Here is a 22904-nt window from a genome sequence, read left to right on the forward strand (position 1 = left end):
ATTTTTATCTTGAAAATTTATATTTTTATCAGAAACTGATTTTTTATTTTATTTTTGCTAAAAGCTATCATTTTTGTCATATGTTGTTTATATTTAATATTGATACTTCAAATGTTCAAATGTCAATACATCCGATCCACCACAACAAAGAAACATTTCAACCCAAGTGCATGTATATTCATCCACAGAAAACCCACCATACTTCCAAGTAAACTTGCTTAGAATAACCTTGTGGAGGATAAAAAAATTTCACTGTCAAACAAATTATGTGTTAACCATCTCAGACCACTTGCTGCCACATACGACTGAGTATGCCTTCCATAGTTCCATTGATAACATTTGACGCTATGAGATCAGCCCATCTATTAGTTTGCTTTTATTCTCTCACAATTCTCCACCATTCTATATTTTTGAGTTCTTCCAGATTAGCAATGGATTGAGATTTAAAAGATGGCCATTTTCGCGGTCTGGTGACAACATTCACAATACAAACATGATTGAGAGCAAAGATCACTTCAAACTTCAGATCCTGCAAATATGTACTTGACATGAAAGCCATCCTGCTGTGCATCACCACCTCTCCATTCTGATTACAAAGGACCTATGCTCCACCCCCACCCCATTGAAATTGCTAAAAGCTGAAAATATACTATATTTGGTTTTATTATGCCTATTATTATTTTGTTCGAAATTTGAGAACTTGATTGACCTCAAACACCTAAGCTAGTTTGTATTGACTATGACATTTAAACTGAAATATTTGTACAAATAAGACTAAGATAAAAAAAAACATAAAAACATATTGAAAATGATTTTTTTTTTTTGAAAACTTAAACATTTGATATAAAACTGAAAGAAAACTATACCAAAATCTGAACCCTCTATGTATTTTGTTTTACTTTGATTAATATATCTGATTAAAATAAAAATAGTTATTTATGATTTATACCATTAAAATATTGAAATTTTTACATTCATTAAAGATGATATATTAAATAAATTTTAATTAATTAATCCAAATTATGAAATTAAATGATCAATATAATTAAACTAATTAATAATTTAATTACTTTTATAGATTAAAATTAAATTTAAATAATGATAAATACAAAGCAACACAAAATTATGTTGTGAAAATATTTTATAAAATTAAATACTATGAATAGTATACTGAAATAGGTGATATTGAATTAATAAAATTATATTTTAAATGAAGATATTAAAAATTAGATTAGTATGCATTAACGTAAAAATAAAAACTTTTAAATATATATTATTTGATTATAGGGTAGGTTCGATTATAGTCTTTTGTCATGATTGTATATTTTTCATTAAATAATAAAATCCATTCGGTATTTATGTCAGATTCGGAATCGATTCTGATTTATTTTTATCGGATTCGATTCAGATTTTCGAGTTGGGTTTATTTGCCGAGCCCAAACCAGTTCGAAACATGATCGAAAATGCATGATTGAGTTAACTGGGCCATTATTGAGCCGGAAATGATAACAACGGTGTGAATCTTCATCATGAGAGGTCCTTTATGGAGTCACCTTAAAGCAGCTCCATGGGAGGTACTGATATACTCACTAACTTCAGTGAGAGAAGTAGCAGTAGTAGTTGTAGTAGTAGCAGCAGCTCTGAAGAGGACAATGCAGATGATGATGATGATGATGGGTGTGTAGATGATTGGGAAACTCTCGCTGATGCATTAGAAGCTGAGAAGGAGAATGAGAAAGAGAAACTCCTTCATGAGTCAATCAAGAAGCAAGAGAATGTTGCACATTCAGCTTCTAGTGTGGGTGTTGGAGATGCAGCATCACGAGCTTGGAGACAAGATGATGATCATCGTCCTCAGGGTTTACCTAATCTGGCCAAGCATCTTAGTTTTCCGGAGCTTGACAAGCGTTTCAGCACTGTGTCGATACCCTCTTCATGTCCTATTTGTTATGAAGACTTGCACTTTACGGATTCATGTTTCCTCCCATGTCCGTGCGGGTTCAGGCTCTGTCTTTTCTGCCACAAGACTATTAGCGATGGAGATGGGCGTTGTCCTGGATGCAGGAAACCATATGAACGGATCATAGCTGAGACTAGTCTTGAAAATGGTGGTTTAACAGTTCGGTTGACTCGTTCCTCTAGCATGTTTTGCAGGTTTTAGAAAAAAAAGAGATGTTGTTTCTCTGTTTTCATGTCCATCACTGTTGGACTCTCTCTGGTTCTTTTTTTTTTAGCTTTAGGTAATGTGGGTATAGTGTTGTCTTTTGGGACTCTTGAGAACTTTGAGCTTTGTTTGCTGCTAAGTCTGAAACATTTGTGTGTGGTGTGTGAATACATAAAAAAAAAGTGTTACAGAATATGCCAATATATAAAAAATAGTTTCAGTAATTGTTTGGTCGTGCAATCATTCCTTGAGTGAACATTGAAACTGGACATGTTTCTCCAAGTTTTGATTGGCTTTGACCTTTAAGTTCAAAAATAGGGTTGCTATTCAAATAATGAATTAGTGGGAAATTAAGCATGTATCTTGAAAGACTTGATATAATATCTCAAAATTAAACTGCAGTTTCCTCTTGTTCAGCGTTCTCTGTTTCCTCTTGTTCGCTTTCCAGTGTAGGAAGAGGCGGTAGCAGCTGCTGCACGAGCTCTAGTATCCCTTCTGTGTCGATTTCACGTTCATCAGGCTTCTCTATGATCTACAAAAGTCAAGACACAATCATCAAAGGCTATAACGCAATGATAAGTGAAATTTGGTTAAAAGAAGAACACAAACCGGCGTCAATTCAACATCAGAAGATGGCCTGAGATTGATGATATTGAGAATCTCAGCTTTAACAAGCTTAAAATCTTTGCACTTGTCAGAGAATTTGGTAACACTCTCTCGCGTCTGAGTGGAAGCAGCAGTCTCCATCAAATAATCATAGACCTGAGTTTAAACAAACAAAAGTACATCCACTTCACTAACTCTCGTATAAGGAGGCCACAAGAGATTTGACAAGGGCAGCAAGAGAGAGACCTTGTACTCTGAGCTAGAAACTTTATCCTTAAGGCCCATAACTCTTGTAGTATCCTTTGATGCACCTTTTGAGTTAAGCAAATCAAGCACCTCGAAGTTTGTTACTGTACCTGCGTTTGCCTTCACTCTGCAAAACATCAACATCGAATTTTGATTCATAAACAAAAAAAAAAAGGGAAAGACTTTGAGTAAATAAAAAAAACATAACTGAAAATAGATACATCATCTCTGAGGCTTCAAATTCAGACAGGAAGGTTACAGATTCTGCTCCTGACAAAATTCAATTGTAACATCAAAGATCAGCTACAGAGAGTTCAATGTTCCCAGAATCAAGCTAATGTCTTTAGGCCTGCGGGGGTCCCTCATCTTTTTCTTCTTCTAGGGTTCACCAGCTCTTTAGTTTTTGTGGGTTTCAAGCCCAATAATATGGCCCAATAGCCTTTATAAAAATGAATCTTGTAAATCATTGCCTTTTTAATGAAAAGTCTAATCGTATCCATTGCCGGTCATGTACATAGCCAACTGAAATGTTGGTTTATGGCACACAATTTTTTTAGAATTGATATATATGAACATAGATCTCTAATTTAATCAATTTTCGTTTACTACAGCCATTAGTAAATTGTTTAAAGCCTCTAAAATCTGTATATAATGTTGTTCATATTTTTTTAATGTTTTGGCATGACAGAAGGAGGATGTGGTTACGGAGACCTATTCCAAGAAGGTTATGGGTTAGAGACGGCGGCGCTAAGCACGGCCCTCTTCAACAACGGCCAGACATGTGGTGCTTGTTTCGAGCTCACTTGTGTAAACTCACATTGGTGCAAACCAAAGGCCGGTCCAATCAGAATCACGGTTCTACTAACTTCTGCCCACCAAACTACTCTCCACCGGTCGATATCCACTGGTGCAACCCTTCTAACAAACACTTCGACTTATCCATGAAAATATTCACTTCCAACGCCGAGTACAAAAGTGGGATCGTTCCAGTGAAGTTCAGGAGAGTGAAGTGTCAAAAGAGAGATGGTGTGAGGTTTGAGGTTAAAGGAAACCCTAAGGCCAGCATTAACGGGGGATCTTAGGGGTCCTTAGGGGGTATTTGATGGGTGGGTCCCAATAATAAAGTGTATAATAAAGTAAAAGAAAAATTAAATTATAAACATTTATTAAATTTTTAATAAGTATGAACACTTTAAAAAATATTACTTTCGGGAACAGAGGGAGTATATCATATCTGCACATTCAATACTGATTCTTATTATTTCCTTACTGAGTGGGAGATATTGGGTACGTTTCTTATCAAATATGGAAATAAGTAATGTATACCATTTTAGATTTATTTCTTTTTAGACTCTCATGTTTTAAATGGTAAATGGTTAACATATAATGGAATTAATGAGAGCACAAGAAATGGAATAAAGTGAATGAGATGAAAATGGAATATATCTATTACATCCATTCACTATCAAAATTTTTTGACTTGTTTATCTTGTTGTGGAAGTAATTGAATGAGCGTTCCATATTTTTAATATCTTTTTCATATGAGCGTGTTCCATTTTATTCAAGGTAAACTGTAAAAAAAAATTGTTGAATTGAACGAATAAGACATTCACATTATTCCAGTCCACATTATTGTGTGTCGCCTTCAAAGAATATTGCGAGGCTAAATTACACTACCTTCAATGAATATTGTGTTACAGGCTTACAGCCTAATCTGAGTGATGATTGTGAATATGGATCCAGCTTCTGTTTAGACTTTGACGAACATGAATGGATTGTTCATTGCAGCTTAAGAAAACAAATCATTCAAGCTGGTGGTAGCAAGATGATGACTCAAATTTGCATTCTTCAAACTTGTTTCGAGAAAAATAACACCTGTGAGTGTGTTCCAATTCATGTATGATAATTTGATTTGCTTCTGGTTTTTTTATTAATCCGGTTCGGTTTTCTGTAAGGTTTCTCAGGAAAAGTTGACTTGAACTTAGAGATACTAATGTGAAGGAACATTGTGTTGAGTCGAGCCAAGTTTTCAGTGAAGTGTTTTCTCACTCAGGTTTCGAACAGACTAGTACTTGCAGTGATGTTGCTGCCCAAGCATTGCCTTCTCCTCTAAGAAGTGAAATGCAGAGAAAACAACAGAATAACTCCAGCTATAATTCAAAGTATGTGGCAAGACTTATGGGTGTTCTCAAGCTCTAGGTGGTCGTCACCAAAAGCTTTGGCATTTATAGCTGGATTTATCAATTAGATTGTGTAGAACATGCAACGTTGTTTGTAATAGCAACAAGGTTTACAACAATCATTTAGCCGGTCAGAAGCAAAGCCCCTGTAAATGCATAGAATCTTAATCCTTATTTCTTACACTCATTGCATGTCCTTACATATGATTCCCTTATTTCCCTGATACACTAGAAACTTGGGAAGTAGAAGAGAGACATTCAAAAGAGTTCTGAAAGTAAACTGGTCAAGACGCATGGAAGTTCAACTTGCTTAATATTCCATATGTCTTTGGCATATTCATGGATTGTCCGATCACTGCTAAACTTGGATGAACCTGCTGTATTCAAGATGATTGACATTCTCGTCCATCTCTGTAATCATTTATAGCAATTTTAAGGTTAGAATGTTGAGGAAGTTTCATATTGAGTCAACATATAAGCTAAAGCACTTACTAACTGCCGGTTCTGAGATAACCTCCTCAGCTTTAGCACGAGCAGTTTGAGCATCTTCTTTAGAATCTTGGGACTGGTCTACGGTGTTTTCTGCAATAACTGGTTTGTTCTGTGGCTTCACAATCACATCTGCAAAGGCAGAAGGCAACTCAAAGTTTTCTAAGATCATCATTGCCTTGATCAGTTTCTCCTGGAGCAAGTCAGGATCTGCGGTGCCATACTCAGAAACAATTGTGCCAACTAGCTGCAAAACAGAATGCAGATTAGACCAGAGATGTGGAAAAAAAAAGAAGAAGATAGACACTTGATGCTGTTCAGGGATAGACCTCCTCATCAATCTTTTCGATAAATTTCCACATGACAAGGGAGAAATTTCTCCATTAGTTCTAAACTCCACTTCTCCAGTGCCTCAGGCAGGACTGTGTTGTTTGTGTATGCCACAGTCCTTGAAAGATCATTAAACTATTCAGAAACACGTTGCAGGTTCCAAAACTGTAGATTGTGTTTATTTAAGATAAAGGGAAACAAATAAGAAGAGGAGACACAATCACTTTTAAGAAGTACCTCTCTGTGTGATTTTCCAAGCGTCCTCCCAGCTTAGTCCTTTCAAATCAATTAGAATACTCATTAGCTCAGGAGTGCATAGGGTTGGGTGAGTGTCATTCATTTGCACTGCAACCTTCTCTGGAAATTCTTCCCAGCTGACGCTTCCTCCAGACCTTGTCTCAAAACGTGCTATGATATCTTGAAGCGAGGCTGAGCACAGAGTGTACTGCTGCTTCAGACGAAGAGCCTTTCCTTCATTTGACTCATCTCCAGGATAAAACACGTAGCAAATCTAGTTCCATTAGAAGGAGAAGGGAAGAAAACAATATGTATACTTGGAAAACTCAGCGTTAAATAGAGCTTCTGCTGCCTCGGTATGCTTGCCAGAGTTATATGAAGACAAATCAAAATCTGCTGAAGGGGCTTTTGTTGACCAGTTGTCTTAGTTTTATAGCCAGGTATAGGAACATCATAAGCAAACGGCCAGAACGTCTTCTCCACCAATCCAACGTTTCTTACCATCTGATCCAGAAACCACTTTTCCATAGGATATGAGACATATCGTTTCTAACAATTTCCCAAGGATTGAAAGAAACAGTTAAGTCCACTGTTCAACATTTTGCTTTGAGGAGGTAAAAATTATTGATATAGTGTTCAATAGCAATAAGAGAAGAGGATCTAAAGCCAGTTTTCTGCAGCTTCCTCCTGTCCATCTTTTGTGATTATCTGTTTGAACAAGCCGTACTTGTATCTAAGTACATAACCCCATGCCGGATAATTCAAAGTTGCCATGGAAACCAAAAAGCAAGAGGCAAGTCTTCCAAGTCCACCATTCCCAAGTGCAGGATCTGGTTCCTAGAAAATTGGAAGTGAAGAAAGTGAGCAACTCAGCACACCTGGCCATAGACCAATCTCCAATCCAACTCAGACTTTTGTAGTAAATTATAGACCAATCTCCAGTAATAAACTCACATGACTAGCTACACTTTCCAAATCAAAGCCAAGTCTTCTTCAAAGCATCAGCATAAGCTCAACTAAGACCAAGGTTACCCTACAAAGGGACAAGATGGTCACATAATAAACCAAGTTAAGTACAAAGAGAAAGGTAGAGACTTTTAAAGCAAAAACTCCATAGACAAAATAGTAAGCCTGCTTAGCATTTAGCATTCACCCTGTTGTAACACTCATAAGTAGCGTTCCAGTTCATGATAAGAGCGTCCCTAACGCTCTGTGCAGTGGGCGAAGAAACCCTTAGGCAACTCAAACTTCTCAGGAGAAATGAAGGAGTGTCCGGTTCCAGAGGGTATTGATGCTCATCGTGTACGACCGAGTATAGAAGGAGGGTTCAAGGAACTAGGCTACTCTGGTCCTGTCTCAATCACAGCCTATGGAGACCAAAAACAAACCCCTGAATACCTCCTACGAGCTCTCTCTTCCACTGGAGTCGCTGTGGTACATGTCAGATCTGGTTAGTCTAATTAGTTTTAACATATATATATTAATAAAGTTTATAGTTAGATCTTTGTGTATCTATAGTGAATATTTGTGTCCTTTGTAATGAAACAGAGAGCACGTGCGCAGTCATGTATGAGCATATGATGAATTGGCGAGAGGAGAATCCTCCTCCGGCTATAATGATGATCATAACCAATCAGATGCTAGATGTCTTCGATTGGGATCTGGCCCGGCTACAACAACAACGCACGGGTTACCACATTTGTCTGGCTTATACAATTAGGCAACGTGCAGAATTGATCGTGGACACTCGCAAGGAGTGGCTCTGGGAAAAATTACTACTTGGGACGACGACGTCGACAAGCGCAGACACTGCGGGTGAATTATCTTTAGTGGGTTTCATTGCAAATCTTGCTCTTTGGATTACAAAAGCGTGAAAAGTTTCAAAGAGCATTTCTTCACTTCTCTCTCTCTGCTTAATTATTAAAAAAAGAGTTCAAAAATTAATTGTCTAACTACTACAGGAGGTTATACGCCCTCAGCCTACAGAACTCATATCAGCAACGAATAAGTGGGGAAAAAACTACGCTGCGACGCCTGAATATGCTACAGCTAAAATCCATGTGTGGTGGGACATGTTTGACTGTCCTATTCCCGACGGTTATGATGCTCGTCTGGTCCGTCCTAGTTTGGAAGGAGCTTTCAAGGAACTAGGCTACTCTGATCCTGTCTCCATCACTGCCTTTGGTGACCATAAACAAACCCCTAAACGCCACCTTCAGGCCCTCTCTTCCACTGGAATCGATGTTGCACATGCCACTCTTGGTTAGTCCATTTGGAATTTTTTTTTTTTTTTTAAAAATTCGCAACTATCCCTTGCATGCTTTTACCTTTTCTTTTGTCGAAACAACAGGAGTCATATCTTCTCGCATCTTTGATGATTTGATGGAATGACGAGATGATAATCCTACTCCGGCTACAATGATGATCATATCGGATGAGGCTGAAGAAAATCTTGCCAAGCTACAACAACTAAAAAAATACAACCTGTTTTGGGCTTATTCTTGTAGGCCTTGGAAAATGTCAGTCGTGCTCACTTCTGCTGAGTGGCTCTGGGATAGCTTACTTGCAGGTGTTTTGTTTTTACCTCTCTTCTATCCACTTACATATATATATATATATATATATAACCACCAAACTAATCTCTTAAAGCTCCAAACTAATCTCTCTTAAAGCTATTAGTTTCAGCGACAAAACGACATGTTCTTCGTAACTGTAGTGCAAGTGCTGTTGAATCTACCGGAATGTTTTATTGCAAACTGTGCTACACTAAGCGCACACTCCTGGATAAATTCATTAAGCATCTTTCGAGTAAAAAACATCTCTCTCAAGTAAGCACCTTCCCTCTCTCTATCTCCCTCTCTTTTTGTAATCAATACATTTGTCTAACCATTTTAGGAAAAAGCAGGAGGGGTGTATTACTGATCGTCGTCGACGTTCCAAGAAGCTGCGACTGTCCTGGCTCAGGGCAAGTTTTTTTTTCTTAATGATACCTTTATAATGATTTTACCACAGACACCAAAATTGTATGCATGCTATTTCTCAGCAACTCTCATGTTTTTCATATTGTAGAAGCATCATTTTCCAGAGACCAAGCAGTTGAAGAATGCTCCTTAGTAGAGGAGTTATGACTTATAATTTTCTTAAAAAAATTGTATATATTTTTGAAAATTTTAGTAATAAAATTGTATAATTTAAAATATATAATTATATTATATTTTGAAATTTATAATGCCTTTTGAATATATTTATTTTAATGATGATTTATGAGTTATTTCCATATTCTAAAAAAATTTCTTAAAATATAAATTGACATTAAATGTAATATATGAGTTGTTACCATATTTAAAAAATTTACCAAAAATATAAATTAACATTAAATTCAATTATCCATGTCATATTAAGTTATAAGACATATCATCAATTTCAGTAGACATGTCATATTTATTTTGTGAAAATGAATGACACGTGGCAAAATCACTTCGCAAATATAGTCTAGGGGATTTTAAGGAATTTACATAGTATATAACAAAATTTGATGCGCTCGAAATTTTGTATTCAAAGTTCACGTGGTAATAATTATTTTATAGTGTACAAGACAAAAAAAAATATATATATATATTATACAAAGCAACTCACATATATAACTGTACATTTTTGTCAGTTTTTCACTACAAAAGATATTTTTATGTTAATCTTTCCCCATTTTTTTCTTGTTTCCTTGGAGTTCGCCAACATGGACCAAAGGCTTGATAAATAAGAGACCTATCACGACAGTACATTTTGTTGGGACTTGGGAGGAAAGAAAAAAGCATTTACTATTGAAGCAAAATGTTGTTTTAGGTGAGGGGGAATCCAATACTAGTAAAGAGAAAAGACGAGTTCTCGTCAGTGGGTCAAGACAAAGACGTGTTTTATTAGATCAATGAATCGAAACAGTGTTACAAAAGGAGAAAAAAAACAAAGGAATTAGTCCGGCGAAAGCTAGTTCGTCGGACCGTACAAGTCGGCGAGAAGTAAAATATAAACCCTAGATCTAGCCGAAAGTGAGTGTAGTAATTTGCGGATCCCCTTCCTTGTTGTCTTTCTTCCTCCTTTTATAGACACATGCTCGTTGACCTAATGTGCTCTGTCTTGATGGGCCTCCTCGAGTGGTTGGGCCGAGGTGTCGGGCCGCTAACTCGAGTCGTCGAGCCGACGACGTTTGGTTGGTCGTCTCGCCGATCAAAAGCAGTCTAAAACCGAGCCGATCCCCGGCTCGCAAGTCGACGAACCGACTTTCTTTGTTGTGATCATGTGTCTGGATAATTGTCTTGTAGGCCTTTTGGGAGGGCTAGACCCATACACAACACAGACGAGATCGTTAGAGTTAGATGATGAAAGTGATCTGAGCTGATTCTAGATCTTCAAAAGCTATTTAGGAATCAATTTTTCATCATCTAACTTGGATTTACATCTTATCTCTTTAAATTTCAATAGTTCTATTGGACATAATTGAAGTATGAGGTAGCAAACTGTCATCATCAGTTGTTTCTTGCGGATAAACTTAGTTGGCTAGTTTTGTAGATGTTCTTAATCTCTTTCTAATTGTAATTTTTTTTTTGGTTTCAGTAGACATGGTAGCTTCTCAAATGATCTGAAGTTGAAAAGTGTGGTTGGTCACTTTTTTCATTTCTCAATTATAGTCCTTTACTATGGCTGGTTAGTTTTGCTTTCAAACCATTTTTTAAGAAGAAACTTGCAGAATTTTTTCTTTTACATGTTAAAATATTATGCTTTTGATTGACCTGCAGGAGAATTAGCCACAAAACTCACCACCATAACCATGGACATGTTGAGAACAATGAATCTTGGCATCCTGTATGTTTTTTTTCTTTGCCTTGTTTCAGCCAACGTGGCGTTTACTAGATGAAGTCTTTGTTTATACTGTTTATGTGATTGTAGAGGTCGAAGAAAATCTATACGAGTTTGGACAAACCGACTCGTTTCCTTAGATAGGTTGTGGCCTCAAAAAGGTCCTTGTTTTGTTGATGGGTTCCACTTGTAATGCTTCCCAGCTTGTTGCCATGGAGGTTGGAGCCTAATTTTGTTTTGTTTTATTTTAACAAAGTGTTTCTGAGTTGAGATGATGAATGTGCTTCGTATTCTTGATAAGTACAAGATTTGGTGCCTAGATGGGAACAATTACTAGATAGCTAATGACATTTGATGGAATATGTCGATTATTTGTTAAGGTTTGTTGTTTTGTTTCAGTAAATTTATTCAGGAAAGCTTTCCTGTTTATGTACTAAACCTTCCAAAACAACTTGAATTTTGCAGGTTATTACTGATTCAGCTAGTTGTACTTGATACATTTGTTTCTCCTACTCCTTTGAATGATATTCTAATTTTTGGTTTTACTGTGCAGAGAGAAAAATATGTACATCGTTTCTAATTTTTTTTTTTGTTTGTTTTTGTATGATTTTCTTCTTTTTTAGATTATTCAAGATATGCTTCCTGATCATGTCTTAAACCTTCCAAACAAATTGAATCATGCATGTCATTACTAATTCAGCTAGCTGTAACAAGTAAACTACTGATACATTTGCTTTTCCTGTTATATGATGAAGTTTCCTATTCATATGTGTTATATTCTTTTCATTTTAATGGTTTGTTGATGATTTTCATTTTTATTAATCATTTTTTGGATGTTGTTTATTCAATGGTTTGTGTGATATGCACCATACCACATATATATTTGTTTTTGGAAGCCTGTCCTAAATAAGTTGGATGATTCTCCTCGGCCTAGCAGCCAAACTTGCATATTTTCCCCATACACTCTCTCAATCCGGGTTCTATTGCGGTTGATTCAAAAACAATTTTTATATTTTTTGTCTGAAAACATCACAATTTGAAACTTACCAACCATGCAAATATCAAATCTTTAGTTTTTAATCTCATTTCATTTTATTAGTTTAAACTTTACTACAAAGAAACACTTTAACATTTTATTCTGGAAACCCATCCAAAAAACTTAAAATGCCTTCCAAGATTCGTGACAGACAAGTGGGAGTTAAATAAAATTATGGTTTGAAAATTAATAGATGATTCTCCTCAGCCTAGCGGCCAAACTTTCATACTTTCCCCATACACTCTCTCACTCCGGGTTCGATTCACGGTTGATTCAAAAACAATTTTTATCTTTTTCTTGTTTGAAAACATCACAATTAGAAACTTACCAACCATGCAGATATCAAATCTTTAGTTTTATTCTCATTTCATTTTTTTAGTTTAAACTTCGCTACAAAGAAACACTCTAACATTTTATTCTGGAAACCCATCCAGAAAACTCAAAATGCTTTCCAAGATTTGTGACACACAAATGGGAGCTAAATACAATTATGTGTTGACAATTAACAGATGATTCTCTTCGGTCTAGCGGCCAAACTTGCTTACTTTCCCCATACACTCGCTCACTCCGAGTTCGATTTGAGGTTATTTCAAAAACAATTTTTATTTTATTTTTGTCTGAAAACATCACAATCTGAAACTTACCAACCATGCATATATCAAATCTTTAGTTTTTAATCTCATTTTATTGTTTTAGTTTAAACTTTGCTACAAAGAAACACTCTTACATTTTATTCTGGAAACCCATTCAGAAAACTTAAAATGCCTTCCAAGATTCGTGACACACATATGGGAGTTAAATAAAATTATGGTTTGACAATTTACAGATGGTTCACCTCGGCCTAGTGGCCAAACTTGCATACTTCCCCATACACTCTCTCACTCCATGTTCGATTAACGGTTGATTCAAAAAGTCACGTTCCAAAAAACACACCGTAAGTTTTATTCTTTGAGAACACGTCTTAATATTTCCCCCGTAAGTTTCCTTTCTTCTGCCGTCACATCATGGTCAAGAAGAAGAAGTTTTCAAAGTCTTTGCAACCGTGTCGGCCAAGCTATATAACAAAGAAGAGTACACGAAAGATAAAAATAATATGGAGAAAGACATGATCGAGGACGCTAGATTCAACACGCCGTTGTTGGTTATCACGGAGGCTTTCGAGGAACTGGCAGATTTGCTTAAACCACGGAGGCAAAAACGCGGTGAGATCAGCAGAAACGACGTCGTATCAAACGATGGATTAAGGCTCGATGCGTTTTGCAGTGCGTGTACTCACGTCTCTGTTCTCTTCGGCTGCCTTGGCTTCGCCTTCAAATTCGCTGAGATGGAGTACGTCTCCAAGGTTCGAAACCGTTAAACTCAATTTAATTTTATATTGATATTTTGTTACAAATCTTAAGCCTAGTAAGCCTATGAAACTGAACAAATGTTTTGTTTAAAAATTAGGTTAGAGATTTGGTGGAAGCGTCAAAAACGTTTGATACGTTACATAACATTATTGATCTAGATGTTATGAATCAAACGGTTAAGACACAAGGAAGCTATTCACGAAATCTCCGACGTGTTAGACTAGGTTTAGATTTGATCCGAGCCATCTTCGAACAATTCTTGATGACGAACGAGTACTATTCTTTGAAAGACGCTGCAACAAAAGCTTACACACAAGTATGCGCACCGTTTCACACGTGGGCCGTTAGAACAGCTGTTTACGCTGGAATGCATACACTTCCGACAAGGGACCAGCTTCTGTTACGACTTAATGAAACAGGTGAGGTTTTGTTTTGGTTGACTTTTGATGTTATTCTTGTTTTCTTTTGGAGATTTTGAATCTCACTTGTTGTTTAATGGATTTGAAGATCAATCTGTGGAGAAGAACATGAGGAGATACATGGAAGCTTCGAGGCCGATTATAGAGTATATTGACAAGCTTTACATTGATAGGAACATTAAACTGGATTGGTAGCAAATTTTGTTACAAAAAGGTTAGTCGCTGGACATCTAAAATTGTAGCTTCGTCTTAAGCTCAATGATTGTTCTCTCGATGATATTTAATTCATTCTCGAATTTAGATTTTGGATTTGATGGCAAAATTTTAAATAGAAAATAGTATGAAAATTATTGAATAACATAGTATTATCTTGTTGGTTTATGATCTAATGAATGCACAAATTTGTGCTTGTAGTAATTCTAAGGTTCTGGTGATCAAGGTGTTTGTCTTCATCACTTCATATGCAATTACGAGAATCTTAATTTTGGGGTTAACCTATCATAAAACTAGTTTTCTCAGACAAATACAATACTGTACCTTACACTTAATCATTAATTTTAAAAATCGTCATCGGATTATTCATTGCAAAATTAGTTGGGTCTCATTTGGTAGCTTAGTTATGGTTCAGAACATAAAATTTATAACTAGTTTTGTACCGTTAGACTGAATCAAAAGCAAGTTAAAACGTACTCCATTTGATATATTGAAGATTCCACGTAACACCTCTGTGAGATTTAGAATCTGGTTCGAATATTCTTTGTTGAATCCCAACTTTTGAACTTCGTGCGCGTCAGCCGCCCTCAAATCTTCGTTTAATTTGAGATTGAGGCCATTAACTAAGAATAGCATTTTTTTTTGTCGAAACAATAGCATGTTGAAATTTAAAAAACACATCAAATTGACTAATTCAAATGCATTTTTGTAGTACTGACTGAACCAACAATTTAAAATGTACTCCTTGTTTCTCAAATATATTAAAGTCTTATATTAAAACTCCATGGCACATATTGTTTTGTTTTTGGTGATCGATGACATATATAGTTTGACCTAAACAAGAATCAAACGCATGATTTTGATGATAAATTCTCTAACGATCTCGAAGATGTACGTTAAAAAATACAATTTTATAAAATTGAGAACAGTATAGAAAAATACAGAAAATTTAAAAATAAACACGAGTAACTATTTATCCACAACTCAATTACAGTGACAAGGGACAATTCACTATAACTTTAGAATAAAGATTAAAATATATATTTTCTTCTAAAACTTACAATTCAACTTACTTGCATAAAAAAAAAGAGACCACACTAATTTTTTTTATATAGAGTGAGTTAATTGCATTAACCTAGTTAGATTAAAGCATATTATAATTTTCGTAAATCTATTACAAATAATTCTAACTTCTATAAAACCATAATAGTAATATTTCATTTTTAGTGTTAGTTTTTGTCTTGTTTTAGTATTATTTGATTTTGTTAGATTATCACCAAATATTCGCGAAATACTTGATAGATTATTTAACGAAATCCTTTACAAATCCCGACATCTCATCTTATGATAAAATTATTATATAGTCAAGAATTTAAGTTTAAAGAATATAAATATGTATAAATAATCAGGATCAAAGTATTGAAAAAGAATATAACATAAAAAGATAAAATCATATTGTTACTTTGATAAAACCAAACTATTGAAAAAGAATATAACATTAAAAGATAAAATCATATTGTTACTTTGACAAAATCAAAGTATTGAATAACATAAAAAATAAAATCATATATATATATATACACTATTATTTGCGAAGTAAATTTTTGCAACGGAGTTCTCACGTTAAAAGTTAGAGCGGTTGATATCGTTTATACCCTTAATGAATAAATAATATAAATTAGTGGAACATAAAACGAATTTAAAATCTATCTGATTAAATAAGTGATTAAAATTAATAATAATAAGAATTGTCTATAAAATAAATAATTAAAAACGAATTTCTATTAATACTATTATATTTATATATTATATTAGATAATTGACTATAAATAAATATAATAAAATTTTCAAAAATAAAAAACATGTTTTAAAACATAAGATAATTCTTAGATATATTCTGTTGTTATCTGAAAATAATATTTTATTATAAAATTTATAGTTAGATATAAAACAATTTATAGTTAAATGCTAAACAAACAAATAAATATATTTTCTAAAATATATGTGAATGTTTTTAAAATTTAACACAACAATAAGCATATATATATATATTGATAAAACTAATGAATATATATTAATAATATTTTGTTTATATGTTATATTTGATAATTGACTATAAGTAAATAAAATAAATTCTCAAAAATAAAATATATTTTAAAAACATAAGATAATTCTTAAATATGTTGTGTTTTATCTGAAATAATATTTTTTATTATAAAATATAAAGTTTAATGTTTGATTTATCTTTTTAAAAACATAATTAATAATTTATTATGTTGGTTTTGATTTAATAGTTATAAACAGATAAATATCTATAAGAACATTATGCTCACATGTGCAGGCAGAACACCTAGTATAACTATGTTTTAAAATTAATTTGTTACTTTATCATAAAACTTTTTTTTTGACGTCAAACGGTCATTTGAGGTGGTCTGGGTAACCAGACTGGAATAGAATAACCAATAAAAAGTAACTCCCTATAGAAAGATCTAAGGTTGTCACCACAGAGCATAACTGCAAGCTGGTTTTGCGCTCGTGGAACATGAATGATGTTGAAATCTGGGAAGCATATTAGTAGCGTCTCTATCCTCTCCAATTTCGTCGCAAAGCTTGGCCAAGCTTGAGGTTCATTTATCATTGCAATCAGCTCCTTACAGTCTGTCCCAAAATGTGTTGAATGTTGAAGCATATTCTCCATTGCCCACTGCAATGCTTCTACCTCCGAGTGCAAAGCTGATTCGCGTCGAATGATATTCTTTGTCTCCATAAGTTGAATGCTTCCCCTACTATCCATCCAAGCCCACCCGCAACCACTGAAATGAGCAGCTGCTGTCCAAGATCCATCAAGCAGACAGATATTACCCAAGCTTATGACTTGGGTTTCTCATTACTATTCTCTTGAGCCACTGTTTGTACTATTATAAAACTTTGAACATTTATTACATCCATAGTTTTATAACCTATGTTACATGGAAACGGAAGTGAGTACGTTGAAGCAGAAGCGTATGAAAGTGCATAAACAAGATTTTTTTAAAAAATAGGAAGTGAGTATGTGTGGAAGCGTGTCCGTATATATATAAGAATTCTTTTAAAAAATATAAAACTAAAAGTTATGATTTAAATTTTAAGTAAAATATTTTTTCATGTATAATAATTTGAAATGATTTCATATTAAGATTGTGAAAATGCATATAAATTAAATTTAAAATAAATTATTATATTAATTATTTTAAATATTTTATATTAATTTACATAATATATTTGCATATATGATTTATCTTTGATAAAAACTATAATTTTATATTTTTATTGATATAAGACATTGTGTTTTTTTAAAGAACGAAAGTGTGCATTCAAAACAGAATCGTAAACTTCCAACAATTTAAAAATAATATTTTAGAAGTGTTTTGGAAGCGTCTGTAAGTTTTCACAAGGTTCTGATTCCAATTTCGTTTCCGAAACGGAGAACCGCAACGTGCAACATAGTTTATAACAGATGATTATGAGAATTCATATGATAGTTTTACTCATAAATATTTATAATTAATCCATATAACTGTTAATAAATGAAGTGATTCTGAATCCTTAAAAGTTAAAGACTGGAGATCTAGGTGACTTCATTTCAACATTTAAACTCTACTATTAAAGATCCAAATCAAAATAAATTAAGCAGATACTCTGCAAATATCTTAATTCGAAAGACGTGACAGACAGCTGTCAAAAAGATAGAGCGAGTCAAAAATCCCGAAATCACGCGCTTTCCTTCCTACTTATGACAACAACAACTTGTCTGAAGTCCTTTTCCGTTAATTAAAAATGGGCCTCCTTATCGTGATTGAAGAAAGATCAAAAAGCCTCTCAAGGGCCCTCTCGTAATTTCAACTAATAGAAAAGGATAATACCGTAATTAATAGCCTTCTATCTACGTGGAGCCAATCACTACCCTTGATCTTATCCCCAAATCGAAACCCTAGCTCCTCTTTTTTTTTATATTATTCAAATTCCTCTTCTTCCTTTCTCCTTTCTTCTCTCTGTTTTCTTCTTCTTCTCTTTCGATTTGGGGGAGTGTTTTAAAGATATGGCGTGGTGGTCGGAAACGATGTCGTATTGCGGGTGGAACGAGCGGCATGTGAGGAACGCGAAGGGGAAGGTGGAGGCTCGTTATTATCTGGAGAGGAAAGACGGAGGTGTAGATCTGGCTGTTGTAGGGAGGGTGAAGAGCTCTTCTAAGCGCATGTCGTTTAGGTACGCCTTGAAGAAGAATCACTCCGTCTTGAAGAAGCTTGGTTCGGTAGAAGACGTCAAGGGTTGGCTCGATTCGATTGTTTCGGGTAATTTTTCTCAATCTCAATCTTAATTTCGATTTCTTCTTCTTCTCATCCTTCTTTCTCTAGATTTGTATTGTTTGGATTTTAAAGTTCAGATCTGGAATCGTATGAGCTCTAAAAGAGGTTTTCTGATTGCGAATTCGCTTTGTTTTTTTTAAAAAAAATTGATTTTTTTTTTCATTGGGATGAGAAGATTTTGATTAAGAGGGTAGAATAGATCGCTTGTGAGATAGAAGATAGCATGACGGGTCTGAAGCCGTGGCTAAATCTAAATCTCAAAGTCTCTGTTTTTTATTTTTTTTTTTTTAGATTTGATAGAGAGTTTCTGGTGAATCCTTTGGATTTGTATGTTAGATCTCAAGTCCTGTAGGTTGGCGGCTTAGAATAAAAGAGGAAGAAGAGGATAACGTTATAATTAGCCCAAAGTCCCAACCTTTTGAATAGATTTTTGACAAAAAAAAAAAACGAGCTACCACAACCTTATCATGCCTTCTAAAAGTTAGCTTCTGGTTTGAATGGAGGAAGATAGGGTGAACAATTGACTCTCAAGTTATGATTGAGTCATGTGATTGCCTGCTAGGAAAAGGTTAATGAGGTACTTATTTGTTTGTTTGCAGGAAGGATATGTTTGTGGAAATATTTGTTCTTTTGTGTTACAACTCTTACATCCTTTCGTTGCGCCTTTTGCAGCTAAATCTATTTATGACTTAAATTTTGCTGCAGACAGATCCGCTCTCCACCTTTTGGTACTGAGCATGTCTGCACCAATTGACTTTTTCTTCGTCTTTTAAGTTTCCTTGTACTGAGTTGACATGTGTTGAAATTTTGCTGATATGTTTTGGTTTCTTATTTTTATTCAATTTCTTAGGTGAGATGCCTCATCTAGCAGATGTACCGGCTACTACCATGACTGAACAAGCTGCTGGAGGATTCAACATTCGCACTTCTATGGTATATTGCTTTCAATCAAATTTTAGGAATTTTTTATATTTTCTTCACGTATCAGAGTGGTTCCTTGTTAGAAAACAATATGTTGAATCTCCTTTTTTTTTTGTTTCTTTTCAGAGTGGTAAATATCAAAAGCCTATTCATCCGACCATTGATTTTTCCTGGATGGGTTCGTCTTGGACTTGCAGGAAACGGCGTAGGCATTATCCGTCTTTCTCCCGGAACGGTGTCAAAGTCTCGGTGAGTTTCTATTCTAAACAAATTTGTGATGTTTTCTGTATGTAGTCATATTATGTTTCTTTTCATTTGGGTAAAAACTGACCTTTCTTTTCATTGCAGGTGAATGATTTTGTGTATGTTTTAGCGGAGCAAAACAAGAGACTCGTCGCGTACTTGGAAGACCTTTATGAGGATTCCAAAGGCAACAAGATGGTCGTGGTACGATGGTTTCACAAAACTGATGAAGTTGGTGTTGTTTTGTCTGATGAAACTGTTGACAGAGAGATTTTCTTTTCTCTTTGTCTTCAAGATATCAAAATCGAATGCATAGATGGATTGGCCACTGTCCTCAGTCCTCAGCATTATGATAAATTTCTCAAGTTGCCAATGTCTGTTCAGCTACCACCTTTCTTCTGCCAGAAAATATATGGAGATGATGGTTTAAAGCCGTATGACATCACGCAGTTACAAGCCTACTGGAGACAAGAAATGCTAAGATACTTGAATGTTTCCAATATTAAGTCGGGTGAAGGTGCTCAGACACTTGGCACTGACTCAGCAACAGGAGCTTCTCTTGTTGGCTGTGTTGGAATTAGATCCAAACGGCGCCGTTCTGCAGATGGCATCACAGATGACTGCAAAGCTAGCCCTGATTCTGTTGACGTGGAGGCTTTAGAAGCTTCTATGTGCAAGGAAGAAAAAGATGGTTATTACCTAAAAAAGGGTTCTCTGATTGAAGTTCTTTCCCAAGATAGTGGCATCAGAGGTTGTTGGTTGAAGGCTTTGATAGTGAAGAAACACAAGGACAAGGTTAAGGTCCAGTACCAAGACATTACGGATGCAGATGATGAATCTAAAAAGCTAGAGGTACATATTCGGAAACCCACCCTTCGGTTTTGTTTTCTACCTTCCACTGTGTTAACATGTTTCATTTATTGGTTGCAGGAGTGGATTTTGGCATCTCGTGTTGCTGATAGCGATCACCTGGGTCTTAGAACCGCAGGACGGAAGATAGTACGCCCAGTTCTGAAGCCCAGCAACGAAAATAATGTATGGGTTGTCGGTGTTGGTATGCCTGTGGATGTGTGGTGGTGTGATGGATGGTGGGAAGGGATCGTGGTGGAGAAAGTTTCAGAAGAGAAATTTGAAGTTTACCTGCCAGGTGAGTTAAGACTTTAGATATGAATGGAAGTATGATAGTAGATTTGTTGAAGGTATATATCTAACTGTTGTTTTGTTGGTTGTTTCCTCAGGTGAAAAGAAAATATCTTCCTTCCATCGCAGTGATCTTAGACAGTCTATAGAATGGTCGGCAGATGAGTGGGTACACATAAATTCAAGATCTGATCTCGTGAGTTCTGGCCTATCCTTGATGAAGGAGAACGAGGTCGAGGTGAAACATGATGAAAAGCTATCTGAAGTTGTTGTGATGTCACCAAAGGGTGAAGCTAAACCCACCATCTCTCTTCCGGTAGCTACATCCGATAAGCCATCTACTAAGCAGCCAGTTCCAGATCTTCTAAAAGACGTCTTAGTCTCTGCTTTAAACTGGGAGCCATCGAAGAAGCGGAAAAGAACTGCCAGTTACTGCAAACACAAGCCTAGCGCGACTGAAGGTTTGTCGCGTGAAAGATCCTTGGATTGTAAGAAGTGCAGTTCCATGGGAGATTCTCTGTTTAGCTCTTCCGTTGTTGGCTGGAGGAAGCGTAATCGAATTGTTAGTTGCTGCCCCCACAAGCCTAGCCTAACTGATGGTTTCTCTTGTGAAAAGCCCTTGGACTGTGAGAACGGCAAGTTCATGGGAGACTCCGTGTTCGGCTCCTCGGTTGGGCAGCCTTTGACTGGTCTAGTAATGTCAAGATGATGATCAGCTTTGGGGATTGGAGTGTGTGTTTCGTCTTGTGAGGTACATATGGGGCATTTGCTTAATGCGGTGTTGGTGTTGGGTTTTAGATTATTGTGACTCGCAAGATTTTCTTTGGGATTTATAGGTTTTTAGCTCGTCATGGCATCCAAATTCGTTTGTGTATGTGTAACAGTAGGCATTAGAGCTTTCAATACAAGCTGCAAGTTTTGGGTGCAATAGAAGGGTAGGTAATGGCATTACCTCGCTAGGTGTTTTAGACGCTAAACAGTGTTTTTTCTTAGAATTGATTTTATCTTTTTTCTTTCTTTAGCATAGAGAACTGATTTGTTTTTCTTTTCTGGTGTGGTGGGATCATGTAAACTATGTATTATCAAATAAAACCAAATCTCTTTTACCTTGAGTTTACCTCCAGTGTTCATATAATGTATATATATACTCTTGAATTGTGTAAGCTGATGTGAGGCTCACTGATTATATGAAACTTTGAAGCATTGGTTTGTGAATCTGTTTTGATATTTTCGAAGTTACAGGACACATGATTTGTTACCGGTACCGTTAGTAATTCTATCCTTGTCCATGTCCCCCCATAAGGGTTTTGTGGGAGCATTAAGTCGGGACCAGCAAATGAAATGGATCTTCTTAGGTTGCAAGTTTAGCTGGTAAAAAGTGATGTTGAGGAGATTGGGAAACCTATCATTTATTCAGTTTTGATATATCTCATTGATTGCATGACTGTAAGAGCAATTGTTATAAACCCTTAACTTTGATGAAAATGAGTGTTTGATCTTAATCCGCTTTTTGCTATTAATGATTGGATATACCAAAGCGAGGTAAGGAAAAAAAAAAAGGTAAAGAGGAGCTAAGTAATAAATGTATAACTATAGAGACTCGGACAGAACTCAGAAGCTGTCCTCTACTATGAATGATATTGGTTGGACAATTGGATTTAAAAGATAGTTGATACTTGATAGTTAGTTGTATTTGTTCTGTTTTGTGTCTTTAAACTTGATTTTCTTCATAGAGTGAAGCAAAAAGAAAAGGATAGGCTTCCACTGTCATCTGCTTGAGAAGATTTGCTAGCTCTCAGGAATAGTGACACTCCTTTTCGCACTATGGTTTGGTGGTTTATGTGGGATGCTTGATTCCTGTTTTATTTGTCTTCCTTGTACAACGAGAGACATTGTAATGGCTTCTCTGTCTAAAATCGTAGACCAAAAGCTTGGAGCATCATCAAGAACAAGAAGCAAGCTCTCCATAACAAGTGAAAGCTACTTTCGCATTTCTATCCATGCCCCTTGTTCGTATTGTTTTTTTTCTTTCTGTTTTTTACTTAGCTTCTAGTATAGTTATTCTTCAAACACTTCTGTTTTAGAATCATTCAACTCTTTGTTTTTGTTTTGGATAATGATTTCGTCTGTAATC

At 35.4% G+C, this 22904-nt stretch overlaps 4 protein-coding genes and 2 pseudogenes across 6 annotated transcripts; 4 read left to right on the forward strand and 2 right to left on the reverse strand.

Moving 5' to 3' along the window:
* Window positions 1-1520: 1520 nt before the first annotated feature.
* Window positions 1521-2263, forward strand: LOC106299041. Its single transcript, XM_013735175.1, has one exon. The coding sequence runs from the start codon at window positions 1568-1570 to the stop codon at window positions 2159-2161; it is 594 nt and encodes a 197-aa protein (XP_013590629.1). The 5' UTR covers window positions 1521-1567; the 3' UTR covers window positions 2162-2263.
* A 103-nt stretch (window positions 2264-2366) lies between these two features.
* On the reverse strand, window positions 2367-3351 carry LOC106299042. Its single transcript, XM_013735176.1, has 4 exons — window positions 3238-3351; window positions 3017-3143; window positions 2774-2926; window positions 2367-2696 (listed from the first exon to the last, which is right to left on the reverse strand). The coding sequence occupies exons 1-4, from the start codon at window positions 3240-3242 to the stop codon at window positions 2556-2558; spliced, it is 426 nt and encodes a 141-aa protein (XP_013590630.1). The 5' UTR covers window positions 3243-3351; the 3' UTR covers window positions 2367-2555.
* Window positions 3352-5427: 2076 nt separating this feature from the next.
* Window positions 5428-6756, reverse strand: LOC106298043 (annotated as a pseudogene).
* A 610-nt stretch (window positions 6757-7366) lies between these two features.
* LOC106298044 lies at window positions 7367-9342 on the forward strand (annotated as a pseudogene).
* Window positions 9343-13217: 3875 nt separating this feature from the next.
* LOC106299162 (ACD11 homolog protein-like) lies at window positions 13218-14216 on the forward strand. The gene is made up of 3 exons (XM_013735295.1): window positions 13218-13481; window positions 13586-13907; window positions 13996-14216. Exons 1-3 carry the CDS (start codon window positions 13233-13235, stop codon window positions 14100-14102), a joined length of 678 nt encoding a protein of 225 aa, XP_013590749.1. The 5' UTR covers window positions 13218-13232; the 3' UTR covers window positions 14103-14216.
* A 3894-nt stretch (window positions 14217-18110) lies between these two features.
* On the forward strand, window positions 18111-21887 carry LOC106300058. Of its 3 annotated transcripts, none has more exons than XM_013736117.1 (7): window positions 18245-18451; window positions 19139-19194; window positions 19317-19399; window positions 19514-19636; window positions 19736-20482; window positions 20561-20777; window positions 20869-21887. In XM_013736117.1, the coding sequence occupies exons 3-7, from the start codon at window positions 19322-19324 to the stop codon at window positions 21477-21479; spliced, it is 1776 nt and encodes a 591-aa protein (XP_013591571.1). In that variant the 5' UTR covers window positions 18245-18451; window positions 19139-19194; window positions 19317-19321; the 3' UTR covers window positions 21480-21887. The 3 variants fall into 3 exon arrangements, with proteins under 3 accessions (XP_013591570.1, XP_013591571.1, XP_013591572.1); XM_013736118.1 differs by lacking the exon at window positions 18245-18451 and adding an exon at window positions 18458-19043; XM_013736116.1 differs by lacking the exon at window positions 19139-19194 and having other exon boundaries at window positions 18111-18451.
* Window positions 21888-22904: the final 1017 nt, after the last annotated feature.

Source organism: Brassica oleracea, chromosome C6 (assembly GCF_000695525.1).
Source record: "Brassica oleracea var. oleracea cultivar TO1000 chromosome C6, BOL, whole genome shotgun sequence".
Classification (NCBI taxonomy): domain Eukaryota; kingdom Viridiplantae; phylum Streptophyta; class Magnoliopsida; order Brassicales; family Brassicaceae; genus Brassica; species Brassica oleracea.